The 25,572-nt window shown below is 46.9% G+C and overlaps 1 protein-coding gene across 4 annotated transcripts in view; it reads right to left on the reverse strand.

Annotated features, from left to right (window-relative positions):
• Window positions 1–25,572, reverse strand: part of ADGRB1 (adhesion G protein-coupled receptor B1) — a 287,480-nt gene that overhangs the window by 76,292 nt on the left and 185,616 nt on the right. For all 4 annotated transcript variants that reach the window (XM_064441996.1, XM_064441995.1, XM_064441994.1 and 1 more), the window contains exon 18: window positions 14,485–14,626. In XM_064441996.1, the coding sequence (XP_064298066.1) occupies window positions 14,485–14,626 (142 nt within the window). The remainder of the gene's footprint in view (window positions 1–14,484; window positions 14,627–25,572) is intronic.

Consider the following 25,572-nt stretch of genomic DNA (forward strand, 5'->3'; position numbering starts at 1 on the left):
ACCAGTACTCACAAAAGTGAACATCTTTCTAAACAAAGCAGTGTATGTCAGTGCTGTAAGAAAACAACCGAGGAGGGTTGAATAACCAAGAGGTGAACGTGCTCTTGTCATCTGCCAAAAAAACCCTGATTCTTTTTTTTTAATCCCCATTTGATTAGATTCTGGGTTTCTTATTCAGGCTCAGGCCCTTCATATATACACATAAATAGAGCAGTGGTATGGTAAAGCACCAGCCATATACTCTACCCCAGTATAACTACTTGACAAAAGGACAGCAGCCACCCCAAAGGTCAGCAATCTGCAGCAATATACGTTATTTTTTTGGGACTTTGGTAATAAGTGATGCTATGACACCTTCACATGGGTGAGAACCAGGCTTTTGACACAACTCAGCTGACAAAGGCGTAGCTGATGTATGTGTGCACCTCCAGGGACTCTGCAGAGCCAGGAGGAACAAAGCCTTGCACTTGCCTGCAGAAGGAGCAGAAACACTGGATAAGCAGGTGCTGTTCATACTCCACCACTCTCCTGACCATCATGAAGTGCTCAATGAAAGTAGCACTGATGTCCAGCTGTCTGGTCATGCCAGGGCATACCAGTTGCTGAGACCCATAGTAAAACTGTAGATACAGGTGGAGCTGCTCAAGAGAAGCTATTATCTCCTGGAAGACATAATTCTTGTGGGTGTTGCTCCCTTCTCCCAAGTTACTAGTGATAAAACAAGAGGAAATGGCTTCAAGCTGCATCAGGGGAGGTTTAGATTGGATATTAGGAAAAATTTCTTCACTGAAAGAGTGGTCAGGCATTGGAACAGGCTGCCCAGAGAGGTGGGGGAGTCACCATCCCTGGAGGTATTTAAAAGACAAGTAGACATGGCACTTCAGGGCATGGTAGTGTTGGGTTGATGGTTGAACTTGATGATCCTAGAGGTCCTTTCCAACCTTAATGATTCTATGATGCTATGATTCCTGCACTAATTGCAAGACAGGGAGAGAAGAAGAGCAGGACACAAGCTCTTTTTAGTGGACCCCAAAATATGGACAGTAGCAGGAATGTAGTGAAGGCAGGATTGGGCCTCAGCTGAAGGGAGATTTTTTGGTGGGTCACCGTTATCAGAGGGACTACAGGGTTCACGCAACTTAAAGCAGAGGAGCAGAGAAGAAGCAACAAGCCATTTTTTCATAGAATCATAGAATGGTTTGGGTTGGAAGTGACCTTTAAAGGTCATCTAGTCCAACCTCCCTGCCATGGGCAGGGACAGCTTTCACTAGATCAGGTTGCTGAAAGCCCCGTCCAACCTGCCTTAGAGCACTCCCAATGATGGGGCAGTCACAACTTCTCTGGGCAACCTGGTCTTGTGTCTCACCACCCTCACTGCAAAAAATTTCTTCCTTATATCAAATTTAAAACTACCCTGTTTCATTTTATAACCATTGTCCCTTGTTCTGTCACTACAGACACTGGTGTTGGGGACCGGACGTTGGCTAGCAGCTAAGCACCACGCAGTTGCTCACTTTCTCCCCCTGCAGAAGGATGGGTGGGGAGAAACAGAAGGGTAATAATGCAAAAGCTTGTGGGTTTGTGATAAAGACAGTGTAATAATGAATTAAAAAAAAAAAAAAAAAGGAGGGGAAAACCTAATAAAGACTGGGGGGAAAAAACAGAACCCAAGAAAAACAAGTGATGCGAAAGAAACCAATTGCCCCCTACCAAGCAACCAATGCCCAGCCAGTCCCTGAGCAATGGCAGCCCCCACCAACCTTCGACCCCCCAGTTTTATTGTTGATCATGATGTCATATGGTATGGAATATCCCTTTGGTCCGTCGGCGTCAGCTTTCCCAGCCGTGTCCCCTCCCAACTTCTTCTGAACCCCCAGCCTTCTCACTGGTGGTCAGTCTGAGGAGCAGAAAAGGCTTTGACTCTGTGTAAGCCCTGCTCAGCAGTAACGGAAACATCACTGTGTTATCAACACTGTTTTCAGCACAAATCCAAAACACAGCCCCATTTAAGCTACCATGGAGAAATTTACTCGCTTCCAAACAAAACCTTGTAAAGTCTTTCTCCATCTTTCTTACACCACTCTATTTATTGAAAGGCCACAATAAGGTCTCCCCAGAGCCTTCTCTTCTCCCTCTTCTAACCTCTGAGGAGGACTTTGAGATCCCTGCATGAAGATCACTTAGTGGCGTCATTAATAAATAATCCCTTCACATCTTCCTTCTGGAACAACCCAACATCCTTCCCAGCCCATGTCTTTGCAAGACAAGTCCAGAGGACTACCACCTCGTTTTGCTTCCTTTGTATCACAACTACAAGCTTCTCATGTCAAAGCTGATCGTAACCCATTATCAGGAACACATTTGTGGAGCTGAAGGCCCCTTTTATGTAATTTGGCCGGTCTAACAGGCTATTCCATGCAATTACAGTACACAAAAATCACCCGGAGAGACATTTTAATGTGCTACTATTTATTAACAATTGCTAACTCTTCACTCGATATTGAGTCTGCTCTCAAGATACAACATGGCAATCTGCGTTTAGTAAACAGCCTTGATGAAGCTCTCAGGGCAGAGGAGTGGTCACGCAGCCACTCGTTAATGCGAACTGTCAGGATAATTTCCTTCAGGCTGGCCGGGAATTACAGGAGTTAACGGTACGCATTATCTACCTGCCAGTCGTCAACGCCACGGTCAGCTTGCTGCTTCTCTTTGAACTACCAGACTGCACTCTCAGTGCCTCAATTTCCAGTCCTGATATCAAGGAGGGCTAGATCGGGCTCACATTAACTCTAAGGACCGCTCTCCTCCTGCCCAGCCAGCTCTTACCAAACATTTTCACTAAACAGCCCACTGTCATTATTTAAAAGACGCTATGCTTTATTCCCTGACTGCCCCTTTCCCATTGCACTTCTCCTGGCCAAGATACTGAAACGGGGCTTTGATGACTAGCCGTGAGCCACTCTGCACCCCTCTGCGAGCTGTGGTTTGGGAACCAGCGTGCCGAGCAAGGGGACCCTTGCAAGTGAGGCGAGCGGGGGGTCTATTCCCAGCTTGCCTACAGGTCAACTGTGCACGTGTGTCTCCATCATTTAAGGCAATATTTTCAAAGACCTCTCAACTGATCTGCTTTAGATTGCAAACACCAGCCTTAACTTGTCGGGGCCCTATTTTGACCCCCTGAAAATGGAAAAGAAAAATGCTTCTCTCAATCTCTCTTCCAAAGCTTAATTCATCTTATATTTCTGATACGTGTGAATGCCTTAGGGGGTTCCTAGGGCTATGTCAGGACAATCAAGCACCAGCATCTCATTCTCTGCTATGCAATATGAACATGGGGTGGTATGGAGAAGAGAGAGGAGAGAGTTTTGGCTTAACTGTTTGTGAGCTGGCCAGATGGGGTGTCTGGTTTTTAAATCTTTGTTTTTCATGCATACGGTAAGACTTGCTCTGTTTCAGCTTTTCCCTTCAAAGCATGTTGAAGAGAAGATGATAGAATAATTTTCCACAATAAAGCTGGTAATAATCAAAATGGTCTATTCCTCTACAGGTACATGCTTTTTGCTTCTGAGGCAAGAGGCAGAAGTGAACTTTAGTCAGATTGTGCAGTACCACAGTCACAGGCACAGCGTTAAGCAGCAAACCTCTATCTTGCTATGTCAGTTCTGGAAAACAAAATGGTCCAGGACCCACTCCATTGCCCTGAGGTGAAGTGATCCAGTATAGATAATATTCATACAAACTCACTGTTCAAAACAGAAGGGTCTTGTCCATACTGCCTAGTGAAACATTCATGGACCATATCATCCTCTGGACCACAGCTGGATATTGCTAGTTGGCAGAAGCCAAGACACAGCTGGGGAGCATTATAACAATTAAACAGTAGGGACAAGTACAGGACAGTGCTAGAGCCTTTGCCATGGAATTTATTGTTATTAATATTATTATTATTATTACTATTACTAGCATTATTTTACGGTATGGCCATATGCTCTAACTACATTAAAAATGAGCCTTCTTTACTGCTCCTTTCTGCCTGGGATTGTCCCTTCCCTGTACTACACAAAGGATAAACAGTTCAAAGCCCATAACTGATACACAAGGTGGTCCTCGTATTACCTGTCTTGTCCTGGTTTCACAAGTGACCCCTGCTCTCTAGCAACTTTGCAGCAGTGGTGCTGAGCACCTTGCAGGGAAATGTGGTGAGATTTACAGCCAGTTAAAATAAAATAACTCCATGGCAGACTGGGAATGGAAAATGAGGGTGGAATCCAGACTGTGTTTACCCTGATTTAAGCAGTGTTTTGGTTCCATGCCAGGTGACAGCATTTCACCAAATTATTCCAAAACAGCCCACTGTTTGTTTTACTTTATCAGTGTCGTGCTGATGAGTGACGCCGGACTGACAGCTCTCCCCACAGCATGGGCCACGCACGCCTCCCCCTTGCCTGCACATCCTGCCCTTGGGAGAGACCCAACTGAGGAGCAGGGGAACACCTGAGGCCACGGTGTCTGGAGGAAGACTTCTGCCAAAGATGCTCATATCATCCTGCTGTCTACCACCATGGAGAACAAATGTCTGTCTTCCCTTTCCTGTTCTAACATCCTTGCTGGTGGAAGACCAGTCCTTAAGAAAAAGCTTCATCCAAAGCACAAGCCATGAACACTTGTTCAAAGACTGCACAAGCCATCCCTAAAACACCCCTTAAACCCTGCCTTCATTCAGTCCTTTTGCAGATGTGATTCCTCTCCTGTATGACCCAGGCAGAGCTCCCCATCTCTCACTGTTCAACCACTGAATCATAGAATCATTAAGGGTGGAAAAGACCTCTAGGGTCATCAAGTTCAACGATCAACTCAACACTACTGTGGTTCCTAAATGGTCCCCTGAAGCACTGCGTCTACAAGTCTTTTAAATACCTCCAGGGATGGTGACTCCCCCACCTCTCTGGGCAGCCTGTTCCAATGCCTGACCACTCTTTCAGTGAAGAAATTTTTCCTAATATCCAATCTAAACCTCCCCTGATGCAGCTTGAAGATCCCTGCACTGGCAATGGCTCCTGACCTGAACTAGGGCTAAACAAAGAACCCTGAAGTAAAAGATGTCTCCAGCTCGTTGTCAGTTCTCAGAGGCTTTCAGGGGCTCCCTGGCTATAGCTCGCCTCTGAAAAGGAGATGAAGGGATTTCTGCCATTTAGCAGATGATCTGTACACTCTTAGGATGATAAGAACTGCTTTATTCCCATTGCAATCTGAAAAGCCCATGGGATACAGCATGTTTCCGCCCACCCAGTGCAATACACAGCTGGTTACTGGGGAGTTAGTGGTGCTAATTCCCTCTACATGGAACAGTGCTCTTAAAGCAGCACTCAAGGAATGAGCTTCTGGATCCGATGCCCATCTCGTTCACAGCTCAGTGACTGGGAAGTAAAATTGTAACAGCCCCTGGATTTACAACTGTACCAAGTTGATATAAACAAAATCAAAACTGGCCCCAGTAGTAGGATATTCCCCATCTGGGGAATGGCTGACATGATCACTGTATTTAAAAGTGCAAAAAAGAACAATTTGTCATGAAAAATGAAAGCATTGTCTTGCTTGTGGGAAAAGAGCAGAGTCATTTTGCTTTCACGGATTTATTGAACATAGTCTCTGTATCCTTTTGGTTAGTAGGGCAGGTAGCTAGTGAGCACTCGAGCTGCAGACTTAGTTTTGACTGACCATTATCACGCACAGCATCATCCCGGTTTCCTGATTAGACAGTCCTAACATTAAGAGGGAACTCAAGCTCAAATATTCATAATTACAAGTCTGACATTTGTTTTCCATGCATATTACCCTTTTTTTTTTGCTTAAGGATTGCCATTCCTACCAAAATATTGCCAGTAGGTTTGTCCACTCAGCTATTCATAGACAGTAGAAGGATGAAGAGCACAATCCTTTCAGAAACTGATTCAATTTTGCTTTAAATAAATAGACATTTGTTGTAAAAAAGTAGTAATGACTTAATTTCCATGTCTCACGTGGTAGCGATTCAGGGGCAACCTTAGCCTTTAGGCAGGGCACAACAGGGCTCAGTGGTGAAGCAACTTGTCAAAATTACCTAAAAAGGGCTTTTCCAGGCCACAGTACTATGGAGGTGGGTGCAGAATGATATTAGGCAGACAAGCAATGTCCAACAGTTCAACTGACTCTTCAAACACAACGTGCTTAGTCCTTGAAGTAGCTTTGAAAAGGAAGATAATCCCATTTAGCACTAATGCGCTGACTCCCACCCCGATGAGCCCATGAAACCCAGCCTCCATCACCCACTTGTTACCATTTTCAAACAAGCGCCTTTGTGATGTCTCCCACGCCGCCCTCTGCCTTGGGAGAAGCTACCCGAAAAACACCTAGAAAGCTACCCAGTGCTCTTGCTTTAAACCTCTCTTTAAAACATCGCATCGGTGCAATGCCTACAAAACAGTCCTGACAACGGCAGATGTGCCACGACTTACTGCGGATCGCGATGACTAATGCCCTGGTGCTGTTTACATGTGCCCTCACATCCACCCGTATCCAAGCATCCTTGTGTTTCAGCTGGAGATTTCAGCCATATTTCACCTATTTTGGGTCGGGGTGGCTTTGTGGCTCACTCATTCAGCGCTCAGCATGTTGCTGAAGTTGTACTCCATAGATAAGCCTCCCAGGTGATGCGGTGGTCCAAACAATACATGCCCTAACCCACCAGAGCTTCCCCATCTGCCTCCATCCTGCTTCTCCGCCTCCCAGCAATGTGCCACATCTCTGCCAGATTTCTCTCTCACATAGCAAGAAGCAGCCACAAAGGTGATCTGGTTTGTAGAATTACAGGCAAGAGGGCATGAAAAGACCTGACAAGCTCAGCTCACCCATTCGCCTGCCGCCAAGACATCTCAACCATCCCCAGCCTGTTCAAGAAAACCTTTGCTGATGAAGGCTAGGCTCTCACTGCTTCACTATCCCTGCAGCCAGGTTTTCCCCTGTGCCTAAATTAAACCTCTCTCACTGCAATTTGAGTCCGATCCCCAGAAGACACAGAAAGCTGATTACTCCCTTTCCACAGCTACCTTCTACCCATCTGAAGGCTATTATCCTCTTTGCCTCAGTCTTTTCTCCTTGAGAAAAGAGTCAAACCGCCTCACAGAGCTCACCTCCACTCGCCAGCAGCGTGGAGGTACCACACCAAACATCTCTGACACACCATCCTCTCCCACAGACATACTCACACACTCCCACACTCACGTACCATACCAGTCATCCTGCCTGAACACAAGAGCAGAGCAACCCGGAGAGGAACTGCTCACCTGCTTTGTTCACATTTCTGGCCCTCGATAGCTCAAATCTGCACACGCTGAGTCTAAGAGCTGCTTTTGGAGCTCTTAGGAAAGGGGAAAGTGGGAACTGGGAAGACCCTGGTGTCTTGGCTTAAATCCACACCTCCTTCAACAGAGCAGTAAGCTGTGGCTGGGTAATAGGGCAGCTGTCACACTTGCTAAGCTGCCTTCATGGCAACAAGCCATTAAGCACTGCAGCTCAAAATAAGCACCAAACCCCTCAGGAACGCCTGGACACGCAGTATCCCAGACGCGCACGGTGAATCTTTAATTTCAGCTGAAGACAAGGGACTAACCTCAGTCCTGGTCTGCTCCCGGGGTCACTTGGTTAATGCCAATGCTGCTCTTGCCTTTACACCAAAGGGTGAATTTGGCTCGGTATTACTCACGCTGAAGCACTGAATCCCACAACGGTTTTAAGCTCCCAGCCACTTGATCATGTTCTTCTCCCACGTCCCCTTCAGATGAAGAGATACAGGGTGATGCAGCATTTGCCTGCAGAAGAGTCACTGCCAGGGTTGTGCGGAGCTCGCTGGCTTCGGCTCGCGGGGGAAGAGCTGCAGACCCACGCTGCTGCAATCCCACCAGCCGGAGTTGTGTCCTGAGTTAAAGACCTGAGTGAATCCACAAGCGTGGAGCAGAAACTCAGCGGAGGAAAGCTGTCAGCTGTGAATATCTACTGAACTATCCGCTGGATCGACAGACAGCTGAATCTGCAGACAGCCGCGAAGGAGGTGGGATGCTGGATGACTGCTTATTATGCTGAGCCAAATCCTCCTATTATTACCTTGTGTGCTACCTGCCTTTTTTTAATATATTCAAGTGTTGCCTCTCCTAGAAGCACAGAACTGGAAGGGATTTCCTACCACACTCGTCTCTGATTCCTTTCCTATATATGTTCAAACACCAATCGCTTATTTGCGACAGGATCCCTTCTTAGATATCTGTGTATAGCATAAAACAACAGCAATTGCCATTCAAATCTCCCACCAAAATAACAAACCCAGGGTTCCTCTGCTCCCAGGTACCTGGAAAGTGTCACAAGGTCTATCAGTAACCCCCTTCCTCTAAAAACCCAACATAAATCATCCATACATTGACTCCTCTCCAAACTCAGATAAGATTTAGCCCAGATTCACTCTTCAATGCCTGCTGACAGATTTCAGGCCAGTGATGACAGAGCAAACATTTAAAAGCAAGTGACTTCCAGCAAAGCGACAACGTAGGATCACAATTCAGCCCCCTCTGCTAAAAGGCCACATTTGGAAAATAATGCAATCTTTTAAGAGGGAGCTGGACTGTGCGTTGGCCCGTTTGGTCATGGAAGGGCATCACACGTCCCCTTTACTTCCTAATCATATTATGAGAGAGAGCAGGAGGGGAAAACTGCCTGCCCAGCTGGTTTGTACTCTATCTTCTCCATGCTATCAACACCTGCTGAAACTCAGGGGGACTACACTGGGTTTAGTGAAAAGAGCATCCCTGCTGAGCAAAGGCAAGACAAGCCTGTGATCTGCAGAATCACAGCCTGCTCCTACAGGCTGCCACAGACCTTAGGGAAAGGTACCCCTGAGAAAACACAGCCGTTGCTCCTGCTGCGGAGCAGGAGATGGGCGAACCCCAGTGATCCCCAGCAGCACTGACACCATAACCTTCCCCAATTTCAGCACGAAGCTCTCCTGAGATGGGCAGGAGTCCAGCTGGAGTGTCCCTTAGTCTCTCCCACTTTGGCCTCTCCATAGCTGGGGAGAGTCCAGCGGTAAGAGCACAAATCCTCAGGAAATGTTAGGAAATGCTTCCAGTTCAAGGGCTCCACAGCAAGAGGCACAATCAACTCCTGAGAGACTCTCTAGGTGCAGCAGCATCCCAGAGAGGAGAGGGTGATTGCAGGAAGAGGTGCCAATGGCACAAGCGCAGGAGGTTTGCAGAGGATTTGGACCTCAAAAGCCCAAATGTTTGCAGCTCAGCAATGTTCGCCCTGGCACAGCTCTTGCTAACCGAGCAAACGGAGGCTCCTAATGCTCTGTCAGGGAAATGACAGCACTTGGTGCTTTCTGTAGCACCCTTCAGGCTTGGGTCACTGTGCAACTATGGATGCACACAGCCTGGGATGTCACCTGCAAGGGTGCTGCAGCTGGAGAAATAGAAAACAACGAAGTGATTAGCCCAAGGTCGCAATTTCACTTACAGGCACAGAAACAGCTCTCAGTCCTGTAGCGTAGCCAAAACACCCAGATACACTAGTTTAATAAACTCTTCCCTAGGCTCCCTGTACAAACTGGCAGTAGTTTGATGCCTTAAGACTTCGAGCTGGGCAAAACCGAGAACTTCCCTTCAACAAAAAAGTCCAACTTCTGAATCGAAGAGTTAATATTGCAGGAGAAGCAGCATCCTTACTAATGAAACCTGAAAAATATTGTAAACGTGAGAACTGGCTGTCCTCAAGGTATGCAAGAGGCTTTGTTCTTATCCAGACTACAAATCTCATGTGATAAATGACGGTAGAATATAAATGTTAAAACATTAATCTCCAAATAAACTGCTCTGGTCTTCTCTAAGTGAAACACTGCTACAATTTTCCATCAAAATGTTGTCAGAACTGCTACACCCTTACGAAATATTTTAATTCATTAACATCAACATTTTTCCCGGGGAAAAGCACGCTGCTGGAAAACCTGGTATGACTCCCTGTGCCCTACAGAGTTTTAGGACTTTGAAATAACCCATCCTGTGTCCGCGCACTCTCCCTGAAGTACACAGACCTCCGCTAGCACAGGGCAATCTTTTCAGAGGGAAGATCTTCAAGATACAGCAAGATCACACCAGACCTGCATGTTGATTCCCTTCCCACAGCGTGCTCTGCCAGGATGTATGCTGAAAGTCTACTCTCCACGCTTTGTTATCATCTCCCCAGGGCAAAAAGGATTTCTTCTCCTCTGCTGCACACACAACATTGGGATGTTTTCAGGAAAAGAAAGTAAATGTTGTGAGTCGAGAGAGGAGCTCAGAAGCTGTTGTCCCTTTGGGTAGGAAGCACACCACAAAGGGTGCCTTGCCTTCGTGCAAATTGGGGATAACAATGAGCAAAACCTCTTGCAACATCCTGCAATATCGTAGGGTCAGGGCTGCTCACTGCGTGCGCTCACCTGCCTTGCCAGCACGCTTCCAAGTCAGCTCTGTAGCTTGGTCTGCTACAACACACCCCACAGAAATACGCAGGTGTTGTGCAGCCCTTGCGGCTACTCATCTGCCTGTCAGTAAATGCCATCGTGGAGACAAGATGTCCAAAAAATTCAGCACGGACACAGTAAACTCAGCATTCGTACAAGGTCTTGCCACCAGCACCTTTTAACCTTCCCTAACACTAGAAATGAGAGCAGAGCTCGGATGCCCAATTCTGATCAGCCTCGTCTCTGCAGATGAGGCTAGTCAGGAGCGGGAGAGAGAGCGGAGATATATTTGTGCAGTCTTACTATGGTCCTAAGTGCTGTAAGAACCAATCTTTAAAGCTTGATTGACTTTATAAAGGGCAGTCATGAGCTGGTAGGCAGAAAAGACAACATGAGCCAAACTCAAACAAGACAACCAAAGAATGAAAGGCTTTCCTGCGCATCCTCAGGCTCCCGCTCTCATCCTGCCCATCTCCAAGAAATTGCCAAGACTGGGAAGAAATACTGCAAAAAACACCACCACAAGACTCTTTATAAGTCTGACCATGGTTTGCAAAGGTATAGTTCAAACACTTGGCTCTGCAAATTCCTTTTGCCCTTGTTCTCTCTTAGCACTGCTATTATGCAGGTGTAGCATCAGAGCATGTCAATACCATTGCTCTACCAAGCCAGGCACGGTATAATACTAAAACGAAAAGACAGCTCTAAAAAGCTTGTCTGTGTTCCTTAATTTAAGAGGTTTTAATCTTTCATGACGGTCAAACAGCAATGCTGCTGAAACAGTTCGAGAGGCTGCCTCTGTCTAACTGAAATAGGAGGGTTCAATGGAAATTAGGTCCAGAGAACGAGACATATTGGAACTCCAGCTTTTGAGCTGGATCTGAACAGTTCCATCATGTTTTAAGAACGTCTGTCTCCAAAATGGATTCAAAACACAGCACTTTCAGCCTCTAGCTTCATTGAAATCAAGGAAAACTGCTTCCTTTCCCTGCCACATGAGCAACTCTCAGGGCCCAGCCCGCAGAAACTGTCCTTGGCAAGTCCAAACTGGCTGCCTGGGCAGCAACACTCATCCCCCACAAGCCTTTCCTGGTCCTTTTTCACTGCAAAGAAGCTGTGCCCATACCAGGGTTACAAATATTTCAAACTGCCAGGGCCAAAGACTCCAGAAGGGAGATTTATAGCAATAAATAATATTAATGACACAGGCGGACGGAGATTCTTGTCCAGAAAGCTCCAAAGGCACATGAAAAACTGCACTATAAATGTCACCACCGCAGACACCAACGATGACGAGATGCCACCTCTGGGGAAGGGAGGCAGCGTGGGCTTGCTCAGAATGACACTCAGTCAGGAAACCAAGGATGGTACCACGAGGCCCTGCGTGAGCAACGCTCCACAGCATCAACAAACCCTGGGCTTTGCTTAGTGTTACTCGAGAGGTAGGCATTAACTCAGGCACTAACCAGGCCCTGGCTTTCCTCCCAGCATGGCCAAAGGACTCGTCCTGATGCTCATGAGTTGACTCCAGTCTTGGAAGAAACGAGTTGTGAAAATATAACCCAACCAGCAGCCAGCAGATTTGGAAAGAGGATGAAGGAAGCAATTTTAGGCCTAAATCTCAAAGGACCAGATGAGTGGTTAGTTGCAGATATAATAAAACATGCCTAGGGGAAGGAAGCTGCATCCTTCTGCAGCCAAGACCACTCTCAGATGCAAAAATACTTGCACTGATGATAAAGGGCTTACACCAACCCTGTGTTATCCAGATAACACTCCAAACACCTAGAGCTGAGGGAGTAGCAGTATCTGGCCACTTCAAATTAACCATTTTTTTTCCTAGCTGCTTAGTTAAATAATACCAAGCACTATGTGAACATAAAGACTTAGCCCTCCATTAGAGAAACTTCTGCTTTAGCCAAGGCAAAGACTTCTTTCTCTCTTCCCACACTGCCTGGTCCTCTGCCAGAAGAAGGGTGAGCAGAGGACCTTCACCAGCACCTCAGCTGCTCACCTGGGCTGGCTTCATTTCAGGATTTGCCTTACTAGCATTCCTGCAGCGGAAATCACAATTTATTTTCCCCAACCATGCAGCCTCCCTAAAATTTGTCAGGACAGGATTGCTTGCAACAACAGCACAATCCTTCCCGCATGGGACAAGGCTCACCCATTAATCATCCTGGTGGTGATCACAACCTCTGGAGCCAGACACTTAAGCTGCTGTAGCTTGGGTTAAAGGGTGAAGCCTTGCTGCTGGCAGGACACAGCCCTGCAGTCTCTTAGGGCAAGCACAGAGCAGCAGGGAACAGAGCTGCAGATGGGTCCTGGCTGGCTCGCCTGAGCTCAGCCTGGCCACCTCGGGAAGGCTGGGTACCACTCCTGGAAAGAACTAGCTCAGCAGACTACCTCCCTGCCCGCTTAGTTCCACACAGATCCCAGCCTGCCTGGCGGGAAGACAAGAGAAACAATGACCCATGGAAGAAGATGGGTGCAGAGATGTCAGCATCAATGCAACCAGGTCCTTCCAGCCCCCTTCCAAGCAGGAGCCTAGGCCTGATCCTACCTCTGAGCATCCTTCAACCAGCACCATCTCTGCCAAGACCAAAAGCTCGGTGCCTCTCTCAAGACGACCCCGACAGCGGCTCTACGTGACACCCCAGAGCCCATTTCACGGCGCTGTAGTGGCTGGGCCTGCACGGGGCCTGGGCAAACACAACCAACGCTGTGTCTTTAAAACCACTTCAGTGCAGATGTTGTTTCCATGGTAACTAGTGGACCAAATACATTAGTGTTTCTAATAATAAACCAAACCTTCATCTTGGAAAATGTGATCCCCCCTCCCCTTTACCACCATCACCCTTCTTTTCTTCCTTTCCCCTCCCCTTTTGCTGAATTAAGCCAGCGTTTAACAAGCAAGGCATAATTAGTAAATAATTGCAAGGGCCCAGTAACTCCCAGTGCCCAGGCAGATGGAGAAGTGCTGGGTGGATGTGAGGGGGGGGTGGGCTTTGCTCTATGAACCTGGGAACTGTCCAAAAAGGGATGAACTACTTAAAAAAGAAAAGAAAAAAAAAATTAAAAGTACAAGGTGGAAGAGAGGAGCCTGCGAAGCCCCTTTTGACCACCCCGGTGTCGCCTTTGGTGCCCTGGCACCCACCCCGCTCTCCGACTCAGGGTGCAGCCGCCTGGTGATAATTTCTAGGAATCTCAGACTTTTTTTTTCCTTCCCGGAGGCTCCGTCCGAGAAGCGGCACCGGCTTCGTGTCACCGACAGCGGCCGAAACTTCGCAACTCCTCCACTCCACGTTCCCCTATTCCGGAGTGGGGAGACACACACACACACGCACCCCCAAAAAGAGTGGGGTGGCGAGAAGGACCCCGAGGCAAGGAGGGGGACACGAGGGAGCTGCGGGGCCGGGGAGGGGAGGGAGGCAGCACGGGGCGATTCCTCCCCTCAGAAATAAGACACGTGCGATGATTTCGTGCGTGGGGAGCCCACGGGAGCGAACACGCCCGGCAGGGGTTGGTCACCCCCACGTTTAGCGGTATTCATATTCAAACGCACAGCGCAGGGATGGAGGGATGGGAGAAAGGGGGGGGGGAAGCAGCGTAGCAGCAGCCCCAATATGTGTGTGCCTGTGTCCCCCACGCCAAGCTGCGGTCAGGGTCGGGGGGGGGGGGGGGGAGGAAGGGAAGAGGAAGGACGGAGGGGAAGGGGGAGGGTGATGCAAAGCCTCACGGTGTGTCGCTACGGTCCCGGCGACACCGGACTGCAGCAGGGCTCGGGGCTGTCCCCGGCGCCCCTTCGCGCAGGTACGCGGTACCCGAAAGCCGCACGCCGAGGATGCTCCGCTCCATCCCGTTCGCGTCCCCTTCCCTCCCTCTTTATTTTCCCCCGTTCTCTCTGTGTCCCCCCACTCCCCACCTCTCCCCTCTGCTCCTCCCTCCGCGGCGGGACTCACCGTGTCGGGGCTGAGCTGGGCTAAGATGGCGAAGGCGGAGAGCCGGTCACACAGGCACTTAGTCCGGGAGGCGTCGAGCGGGACCGTTCGGCAGCCGCGCCAGGACCAGGCGCCGGGCGGGGAGGCGGAGGCGGAGGCTCTGCTGGAGGGAGGGACGGGGCGGCGGAGCGGGGAGAGAGGGAGAGCGGCCGTCAGGGCGGGCGAGGAGCGGGCACCGCGCCCCCCGCCGCCTCCCCATCCCCCCACCCACCCCACCCCCCCGCCGGCCACCCCCGCCGCCACCACCCCCCACCCCCCATCCCACCACTACCACCACCCCCGGTCCTGGATCTCCAAGTCATGGTCCTGGTCTTGGTCTGCCCTCGGTTCCCCCGCCCCGCTCTGACCCTTCCATCGCCCCCCACCCATGTAAAAGTCTCCCTCCACCCCCCTGGGGCTGCTCTGCCTCACTCTCCCCATCCACACGTCCCTAACCCCCACAGCTCACATACCCCGTGTATGCACACATAACCCTATAGCCTTGTCCCGCACACCCACTATGTGGATACAGAACCCTATAGCCGTGTGACATACACCCCATATAAGGCTGCTTAACCCTATAGCCCTGTCCCACGTATCCCATAGATGGATGCATAACCTTAAGACCTTGTCCCACACACCCACTATGTAGATGCAGAATTCTGTAGCCCTGTGACACACACTCTACATATAAATAAATAATCCTATATCCCTGTCCCACACATCCTGTATACACCTCCCTAACCCTATAGCCCTGTCCCACACATCCCACATACACCTCCCTAACCCTATAGCCCTGTCCACACATCCCATATATGGATGCATAACCCTATAGACCTGGCCCACAGACCTAATACACACCTCGATCCCCCCGTAGCACCGTCCCTCACCCCATATACCCCCCTCACCCCTGTCCCCCACCCCATATAGACATGTCCGCCCCCCATATAGACCTCCCCCAGCCACACGATCTCCACAGGGGACTGCACCCCTCCACTCCCCCACACCAATCACCCCAGTACGTGACTCCATGCCCCCTCCACACCTTCCTCACTCCCCCACAGCCCCCCTCAATTACTCCATAGGCACCAGCCCCTCCTCCTCCCCACCTCCCCCAGCTGTCCTTCTCCCCTCCCCCTTGTCCTCCGCAGCTATCTGGGGCCAGGGTCTCCATCGGCCATGACAAGACCCCCTTCAGACCCCTCTTGCCGCCAGAGCTCCAGGCAGGGCAGGGATGCCCCTGTTTCACAGCCAGAGGGACAGCATGAGATCAAGGGGACAGGGTCCTTGCTTTCTCATGGCATCCTTTCAGACTGGGGAAGAGCAGCAGAGTGGGGAAGGGGTCGTAGGTGGGAAAGGCTTCATGTGGAGTTGATCGTTGTCCTGCAGATGGGATGATTTCACTGGGAAATGTTATTGCAATCCCATCTTCATGTGAGCAGTAAGGGTTAAGGCAGGGAAAAGGGGTAACTCATGCTCTGCCTCGCTTGCTGAGGTACAGTCATCACCCAGAAAGCACAGTCATTTTCCACCCATTGCTTCTGCGTTTTGTCCACACCACTCTCCTGAAACGTGGCCGCGTACAGGGTGCAAATGCGGAGAGTAAGTGCAGAAATGCAATGGATGGGGAGAAGGTCAGGATCCATGCAGATACCCTGGACTTCACTGGAGCCTGGGACAGGTCGTGGAGGCAGAGCAAAAGGGCCATACAGCTCCACTGGAGGAACATGGGTGTAAGATGTCCCCTCTCCACATCTGACCATCCTCAGAAGAGGGGACCTAGGCACGACTGCCAGCAGCAAGCTCAAGGCAGCTCCAGATGGAGCCAAGCTGCTCAGCAGCCTTAGGTGTATCACAGATGGCCTGGACTTCTCTGTGCTGCTAACTCCAGCAGACCTGCCTGGAGTTGCACAGAAGTTTTTTGCAGGTCTTGACTCCGTGCACACACTGACATGTTCCTCATGCAATAAGACACTTGGGACACACAACAAGACTCCCTCCACCTCCCTAACCACTCTGCAAGACAGTGGAGAGAATGGGCTGGGTACCAACAGGTTAGCAGAGCATCAGCACATGCTGTTGATTCTGTTGTGATCACCTACTCGGGTTCAGCTTAACACATGACACTGAGCCTTCCTGAATTATCTCCATTTTGGTTTAAAGCACTTTTCATAGTAAAAAAAGAAAAGAAAAACAAAGCCAAACTAATTTTCCTGTAGAAGTTGTCAGCTTCACACAGTCCAGAAGAGTTTTCCTTCTGGCACCCATACAGGCTTTTCTAAATGTCTGGACCCTCCTGAATGGCCATCCAGCTGATGGGAGATAAATAAGTCTTCCCTGGATAGTCAGCTCTTCACATACTCTGCACTACGTCACACCATCTCGTTGAGGCTCTTCAGGCACCGCTCTCCGGTCTCTCCCATGCACCTTCTGCAATTCACCAACACCCTTCTTGGAAAGGACTGAGAGATGCCAGGCCAATCTCAGAGGGAATATGAATTCTGTGTTCTCCCCTATATGTACCACCTATATTTCCAAGAACTGCATTAGCCAGTCGTCCCGTTTATTCACTGTCACCAAGACAAATGCCCTGTTTATGATGTGTACAAATGATGACAAATGCTCAGACTCTACCAACCAGTTCTGAATTCTCATAGAAAGTATTAATTTAGCTTGACAAGATCTATTTTCCATAAGTTGATTGCTATTAATTTCACTGTTTTAATGAGCATGCTATTATTCAATTATAATCATAATATTACCCACAATCCCCTAATTTTTGGATCCCGTATCAGATGGAGCGTTATTGTGCCTGAGACAGATGTGAGGCGGACGGCTCTGGAGCGAGGCTGTTGTGCTTACAGACACATGCTCCTCTCTCCGGATTTTAGGAACACTTCCACCCTTCTTTTACTAAAGAGCAATGATCCCCAATTAACCTTAGCCTGCTCTTTTAAAAATCCTGCATGCAGAATTACTCTGTCTTGTTTCTCTTAAAAATGTCTTACTTTATTAGATGATGTATAACATGTTTTCTAGCTGCTGGTGTAATGAAAAGTATTTCATTAGCCTGGGATGTAGATTAAGTAACCAGGCTCTCTTCCAATTACAGAATACAGGCATTTATTGAAATTTCTGCATTATTATAAATAAATCTGTCATTTCTAGCTAGCTAAACCAATACCATTAGGACTTATTTTGGTTTTAGTATACCCTAAATTTTCCTTTTTATTCATTTCAACCATCCTGAACAATAAAATTCTAACATCTTTTTTTTCTCTTATCTTTTTCAAGCTTTAAATCTTTATTGCTTGCTATCAATTTATCCTTTGTCCGTATCTCTACAACAGGTTTTACTTTCCCTCTGAAACAGGCTGTTGTTGTTTTTGTAGATATTGGTTTGTCTTTGCTTGGCTATTTGTGGTTTTGTTTGTTTGTTTAGTTGGGTTTTTTAGTGCCCTCTGGTTATCTTTTTCATTTAAGGGTTTGCAGGTACCTAGAAAAGTGCTCTTAAAAGGCCTCCTAATTATCCTTAACTTTTTCTCTTTAAGCAGGCTTTCACAACAAATAGACATGCTCAAAGCCAGCATTCCTAAAGCATCAAATATATGTACACCCCCTGTCCCCAAGCAATTCAAACTCTCTTGAAAAGTGTGAATACAATTGCTTTAACATCACTTTCAATCCTGAAGCCCAGCTTTACTCATTTTCCAGCTTTCAAAGTAGACTAGAACATGCCTCAACAGAAATAACCTCATCCAAAAAGAAAAAAAAGGAAAAGAAAAGAGGGAAAAAAAAATCAGGAAGCCTACCAAAACAGGAAACCCCAGGGAAGGTATCAGAAAACAAATAACACTCTTTAGGTGCTGCTCCTGGTCTCACGTTCTCATGGCAGAAAAGCTGACAGTACAGTGAATGCAATGTCAGAAAAAAGCTTATCCAGGGCCAAAGCCATGCTTGGCATGGTCTGACATCCATTTCTAGATGCACATACAGAAGGAGCACATAGCGATATCTGAGCCAAAAAGAAAATTTAAAAAAAAAAAAATTATAATAACCACCCTTTGGTGTTTTAGGACCTGGTCTGATTCCTGCTTATTTATCCTGTTGGATTCAAAGAAATCAATTGAATCAAAGCCATCCAGTTTTTACTTTAAAAGCTACTATAAATCACATAAAGGATGGGTGTTATGGGACGTGCTGAGTCAGAAACTTGGTGTAAATCACCTCAGAATAAGTCCAATTATACCATTTAATAGAAAATGAAAATCTGGCCCTCATTACTACTGGTGGTTATTAATTGGTTATTACCAGTTATTAACCTACTCAAATGCTGGGTGCTCCAAATAACATGTCCATTCCTCCTGTTTTAAGCGCCTCAGAAGAGTAACTCTTCTCTCCTCATTTCCTCCCTTTTTGCAGATCTGCTTAACTACCTATTCTCTTTGCCCTGCAATCCTTTTGATACGAACAGAGGACTTTTGGGATGTGGCTTGGAGCTGGACTAGGGGAATGTATTAGCAGGTAGGAGGACACGCCAGAAGAGTCACTAGCCTCTTTTCACCGTCCACGTGCTACCATGCGGCAAGAAGTAGGCTGAGCTCAGTCTTCAGAGTTAACAAGGGTTAACTGACACATCATCTAAAGGTTTGCTCTTTGCTTCACTCATGGCACTCAGGCGAGATGCCAGCGTTGCCTTATACCCAGTGCAGACATGGTATTATGACCCTTCATTCAGGCCTAGCTTCTGGATTTAGCCTGTGTTTCCTCATTTTAAAATTAATTTCTAGCCCACATGGTTGCTGAGAAACTCCTAAAAATGCATGACTCAGTTGCAACTGGAAGGCTTCAAAATCACAGCTGTATGGATGTGAAATCTCATTAATAACACCGGTCTTGTGATTTTGGGTGGTCCCATTCACAGCTTCTGAACGTTTAAGCCTGTCCAGCAACATCTGCTGCAAACACATTCAATACTATTGAGAGAAACTTAATGGGGTCTCTCCATGGTCCATGGGAATCACATCTGGGGGAGTTTTGGTCTTGTTGGATGCAGATAGCTTCTTCCCAGACAAGGGGGTGTAGGTTCAGCCGGCAAATATTACCAAAAGCCTCATAGTTCAGGGCAAGCCTTCAAATCCTGAACGATTTGATCACTGAGTTTTGTAATATAAAGTTTGTTTCTCTGGGATCTGTTCAAATTACAAAGTAGGGATATTACAGGAAGGGCGTATTGTGTATGTGAATGTAAAATACTTTCATCGTGGGCCTGATTAAAAGCTCTACAAGGCAATGGGATATTAACAAACAGGTCCATAAGGGGAGGTTCATGTATGTGTTTGTACGTGTGTGCCTGCATGTACAGGCTTCTGTAGATCAATACCTATCCTTTATCTTCTCAGCAAAACCTTTGATTCTGCAGAAAAGTACACTCTGTTTGTAATGGAAAACCCATACTCACAGCTCAGTGGCAAAGAAAAAGAGCAGAATCTGAGTTATTCACAAATATTGAATCCAGGTACACTAGTAAGGAAGGAGAATTATTTCCAAGCGGTCTCAAGAGGGGAGGGAAGAAAGAGGAACTCTACTAAAGGGAAAACGTGGGCAGAATATTAGAGAACAGTGTAGTCAGAGAGATTACAAGCCAGTCAAAGAGGAATTGTAGAAAATCCCAAACCGGACTAGTGTGAAAGACACCATACTGGAAGGCTTAGCAGGAAACCTGACAAGTTGGTTCGGTCTCTAATGTCTATGGTCAGATTTATCTCTAGTGTAATTCCAACAATGTTCCACAAGAAAATGTTCCACCAAATGTTACAACATGACTATGAACATTATTTAAGCACTTGATGGGAAAAAACAATTAAGCACCGCCTTGAAGATTTAAATAGGAGATAAGCACATGCTTAAGGACTTTGTTAAATAGAAATGCTCTTCTGAATAGGAATTGGCACAAATGGAGAGCCTTTGCTGTGGGAGGAGGCATGGATCAGAAAGAGGTTTTAAAAATGGGGTACATATTTGAGACTTAAATAATACAAAGGATCTCCAGTAGTTTCTTCCAACCTCAAAGATTCTGTGGTTCTTTGATACTTCTTCCTTCACATGGGCTGTTCCCCCCTCGCTAACCAGGCAGGTCATGCAAGTGCTTGGCAGGGGTCCAGCTGGCAGATTGATTATTAATTTGGAGAACGAACCAGAGATGAAGTCAAAGTTAATCCTTTTTGTGGGATTCCCAAAAGCAATTTTCATTTCCAGCCAAAGGCTGCCCCAGAGCGCCTTTCAAACACTTTGGCTCTGCACAATAGCTGGGGACAAAAAACGTACAATCATTTTTCTGCAGCAAGTGTGTCAGAGTCACCGTTTCTGCACGACCTCAGGGTTGGATTAAAAAATTGATGGTTCCCAGGAAAAAGGGACATGAAAAAGTTTGCACATTTTATTAGGAAAAAAAAAGCTGATTAAAAAAAAACAACAGAGTCTTTGATTGACTGCTCAAACAGTCACAAAGGATCTTGTGCCAGATAGGTAAATAGTAAAATAAATTAAACACTAAGCTAAATATGGGCTAAAATCAATCTTTAACACTCTAGCTGCTCGGGAAGTTTTGGGAGCTGTCAGTGTCAAAGCAGTAGTCATGTCTTGCTTAGTTTAGACCTTCCTAAGAACTGAATAAGAGCTGCAAAACTGTTTCACAAGGGCCATCCTATTTTCCAAGAGATAATTTTGCATTTCTGTGATCAATCCACTGATTCAAAGCCAGTCTGAGCTCTCAGTTATGCTACTGAAAATCCTGCGAGACATCTCACAGATCCAGCAAGGCAGTCTAGGCTTACTGGAGCAAAACCTATCCTCCTAGAAAAATCACACGCTTTTGCATCTCTGAATTAGAAGCATAACACCAGTTTGGTGACATCCATGTAACCCAATCTCAAAACTGACATCCTGATGCAATAACTGATTATCCGGCACTTTTTCTACACTCATTTCAAAGAAATCAAGTGTCATCAACCACATTTAGCTCTCAGCCCAGAAAGCCAACCATACCCTGGGCCGCATCAAAAGCAGCATGACCAACAAGTCAAGGGAGGTGATTCTGTCTCTCTACTCTGCTCTGCTGAGACCCCACCTGGAGCACTGAGTTCAGCTCTGGGGTCTTGTACAAGAAAGACAAGGACCTGTTGCAGTGGGTCCAGAGGAGGCCACGAAGATGGTCAGGGGCCTGGAGCACCTCTCCTGTGAAGACAGGCTGAGAGAGTTGGGGTTGTTCAGCCTGGAGAAGAGAAGGCTGCAGGGAGACCTTATTGCAGCCTTTCAGTACTTAAAGGGGGACTTTAAGTGAGATGGAGGCAACCTCTTTAGCAAGGCCTGTTGTGACAGGACAAGGGGTGATGGTTTTAAACTAAAGGAGGGTAGATTTAGACTGGATATAAGGAAAAAAATTTTTACAATGAGGGTGGTGAAACCCTGGCCCACGTTGCCCAGGGAGGTGGGAGATGCCCCATCCCTAGAAACATTCCAGGTCAGGTTGGACGGGGCTCTGAGCAACCTGGTCTAGTTGAAGATGTCCCTGCTCACTGCAGGGGGGTCGGACTAGATGATCTTTAAAGGTCCCTTCCAACCCAACCCATACTATGTTAAAGAAAATGAGGCACACAGAAGAGATGTAAATGGATGCAGTCATGTAAGAGGGCATTAACAGAGCTCTGGTCTTTGGAGTGAGCAGTCGCTCCTGAAACTGAGCAACATTGACTTCCAGTCAATAAACACATCCATACATCCTTTGGCTGGGGTCCCTGCTTTCTTCATAGAAAAAAATACCCAACCGCCAGGTCTCTGGAGCCACTCTAAAACTTTGTGCTCAACTGCTGAGATCCCTCCCTCTCCTTATGAGTTTTGTTTGCACTGATGCCCTTTTCTCACCTCTACCCCGACAGCATAGACCTGGCACTGAACAAAACAATTTTGTGCCGGTAGGAGAGAATCAATAATGAGATTAGCAACTATTATTAAATTAAATCTTTTAAAAAAAACAATGAAAATGGAAAAAAGGGAAAAAAAAAAAAGCTTACTATTGATCCAGTTGCTTGGTGCAAGGAAAATGAAACCAGAGCAGGAACATTAATATTTTTTTTTTGTAGAGGTCCCTAATTCCAGGTGTTTTCAGCTGATTTACTTCAAAACTGACAAAGCAAAATGAAGACAATGATGATTTATGAAAAGATTCATGACCTATGGGACATGAGGGATGTTTGGGATTTTCTGTAGGTCCTTTTCTTTTGCAGAGGGTGGGAAGGGAGGGACAGGAAGAGAAAGTTATAAGGAGGTTAAAAGCAAGGCCTTCTCCCAGCTGTGAATTCGTAATCACAGCTAACTGAATTGAAGCATTTTGCAGGGGACAAGGTTACTTACTATCTGCAAATTAGCCCCAGAAAAAAAAATGAAACAGCCCATATGCAGCATCCAGTCTGAAGACTTAATTAACATAAACAATGTTAAAATGCACAAAGAAATACATATTACCATTGAAATAAAGCATATGGCTGGCTAAATACCCGTAAGATTATCTGGAGATAATCTTTTCAGACACCATAAATACAGCTGACGCTGAGCTGTAATGACTCTCATCAGAAGGCCGCGCTGTCTCACTGGAGAGGAAGCTTAGCACTTCCCAACATCATCAGCCTCCTGGTCCAGAGCATGTCGTTGCTAAATAATGAGCACTCTCCCCCTTTATGTCCCAGCTCCACAGCTCCAGAAGAAGGCCTGAAATGCAGACATCAACTTCTTGCAGACGAAACTTGCACCATGCCTTGGTCTCCGAAGACCTGCCCCAGTGCACAGGCAAGGGTGGGATGGGAGAGGGGAATGTGGCCGTCGGTTCCACACCCTGCGACTGCAATTTTCTTGCACTTTCCCTGCCAAACTCCCTTTCCAAAGGCAGCCACAGGATGATGTTTCATCAAGATGAACCCCCAGAAGAACCACTCTGCCTCACGTGTCCTACCCAGTAAGCCACTGAACACTCCTCAACACAACAGCACTAATGTCAAAGCTTTAATACAGAAGACCTGACATCATGAACTAAAATGGGCCATAGAGAAGAAATGGAGAAACAACAGACACTATTGGTTTCCTTGGCCTTTAAGGGAAACAAATGTGAAAATCCTTGTGAGGTGTCACAATATTAATGTTACAGGGGAAACCAGTTCAATAGCTCCTGCGCATCGAACCTGAAGAAATACTCCTTCGTGGCCTCAGTTCTAGTGGTTGCTTAATAATTACAGATCTGATCTCTTCCGCAGTATCACAGCTCAGCTTACACACAACATCAGGAATTTGGCTTGAAGTATCACAAGGGTTTCTGGGTTTCTCTGTTTATTATTTTTGTTGTGTTTTGTTCTTTTTTTTTTGTATAGCATATTTGAAGTCTCTTTGTCTTGTGGATTTTCTCCTTTAAAAGGATGCTATTTTCATGTTGCTCTACAGAACCCTGTGAAACAGAAACAGAAAAGCCTACAGCTGCCTATAATCCCGTGACTTCAGAGCTTTAAGCAAAATGAAAAATCATTCTCAGATTTAGCTGCACTGCGAGAACTGGTATCATCAGGTTGGCTCACCTGTCAGCGACTGAAGAAGATGACCTTGGACTACTTCCCACAAAAGATCAATGTTTGATCCCTCCTAGGCTTTAGCCTCCGTTCTTAAACTCACTATTGCTATCTGGAGCTAAAAGCATCATTACAGCATTTCTAGAATCCCTCCAATGCAAGAAGCACAGGTTATACCTCCTAACCTTATTTTTGGGCAAAGTTGCCCCTTGGAGCTTTCCTGCTACACTGAAATATCAGAACAATAAATAGCTCGTTAGGTACCAGTGTCATCTTGGGAAAAAGGTGAAAACAGGAGTTAACATGGAAGTATCATAAACAGAGGCTGGAACTTCCTGAAGTTGACTTTCCTGAGTGGAGGGACGTGTACCACTGGGACACCAGGCGAATGGAAAGATGAGCAGGAAAACGGCTGGTCTCATTATCATATAGGGCTTCTTTCCAACAAAGGACAAGGTGAAATCAGAGAGTGATAGATCTGTCTCCCTCCCACCTCTGCATGACATTCGCAGCTGCTTATCCAGGTTTTGCAGGACCGTTCTCTCTAGGGGCAGCTCCTCTGGTGTCCTTGACTGGAGCGCTTGCATGGAAATGTTTTGGCAGGTTTTGCAAAACAAGGACGGGAGCTAGGACTGTGTTGAATGGGCTGTCACCCACTCGTACCACACTGCGTGACCCCCCTGAAATTGCCTGCTTTAGCAAATGTGTCGAAGGAGTGTATGTTCCAGCTGGACATGAAAATGTTCAGCTTACCCTCTCAGCTTTCATAGCGGCTTTCTAGCTGTAATTTCTCAATTACTATGAGATGTCTGAGACATTAAAAACTTGTGGCTGCTTATGCAGTCAGTTCTTCTCATGCTAGGAAGACTCAATCTGGTTCACAGTCCAAAAGATGGGTACTCCACTTCTCTGTCTATAAAATGATGCGGCTCCATGGCAGGTATTAACCCATACGTGGTGCAGACAATCCTCTTTCTCTGCCTTGTACAACAGACAATCATCCTATAATCATTTCTGAGAAACTGGGAAATTGCCTTGGTTACACAGAAGACGATGCTCAGCGCACTAAAGTGATAAGCAGCAGCCTTGTCATATGTACTGAAAACATTTCAGGGAAAATCCTCGGAGGACCCAAGCGCATTAGCAGAGTACACCGTTTTCTACACCTGGGCATTGTGGTCCCGTGCTCAAGTCTCATGAGAAAGGAGGCTTGGGAAGAATGGGGAAACAAGGTAGTAAATGCGTTTGGTGCACATACCAGATGCCAAAACAAATGTTAAGACGTGGCAGCCAGCAGTTAACAAGCTGAAAATGCTCCCGTTGGCTAGCCAAGGATGTACAAAAGCACTCAGTTTAAAGGCAGGGAGAGCAATACAAACATCTGGCAAGAGATATCTCACATCCTCTTTAGGGTATGGTCAGGCTGCCTCAGACGTGGCAGCATCTATGGTTTGCGTTT

Source organism: Phalacrocorax carbo, chromosome 2 (assembly GCF_963921805.1).
Source record: "Phalacrocorax carbo chromosome 2, bPhaCar2.1, whole genome shotgun sequence".
Taxonomy (NCBI): Eukaryota; Metazoa; Chordata; class Aves; order Suliformes; family Phalacrocoracidae; genus Phalacrocorax; species Phalacrocorax carbo.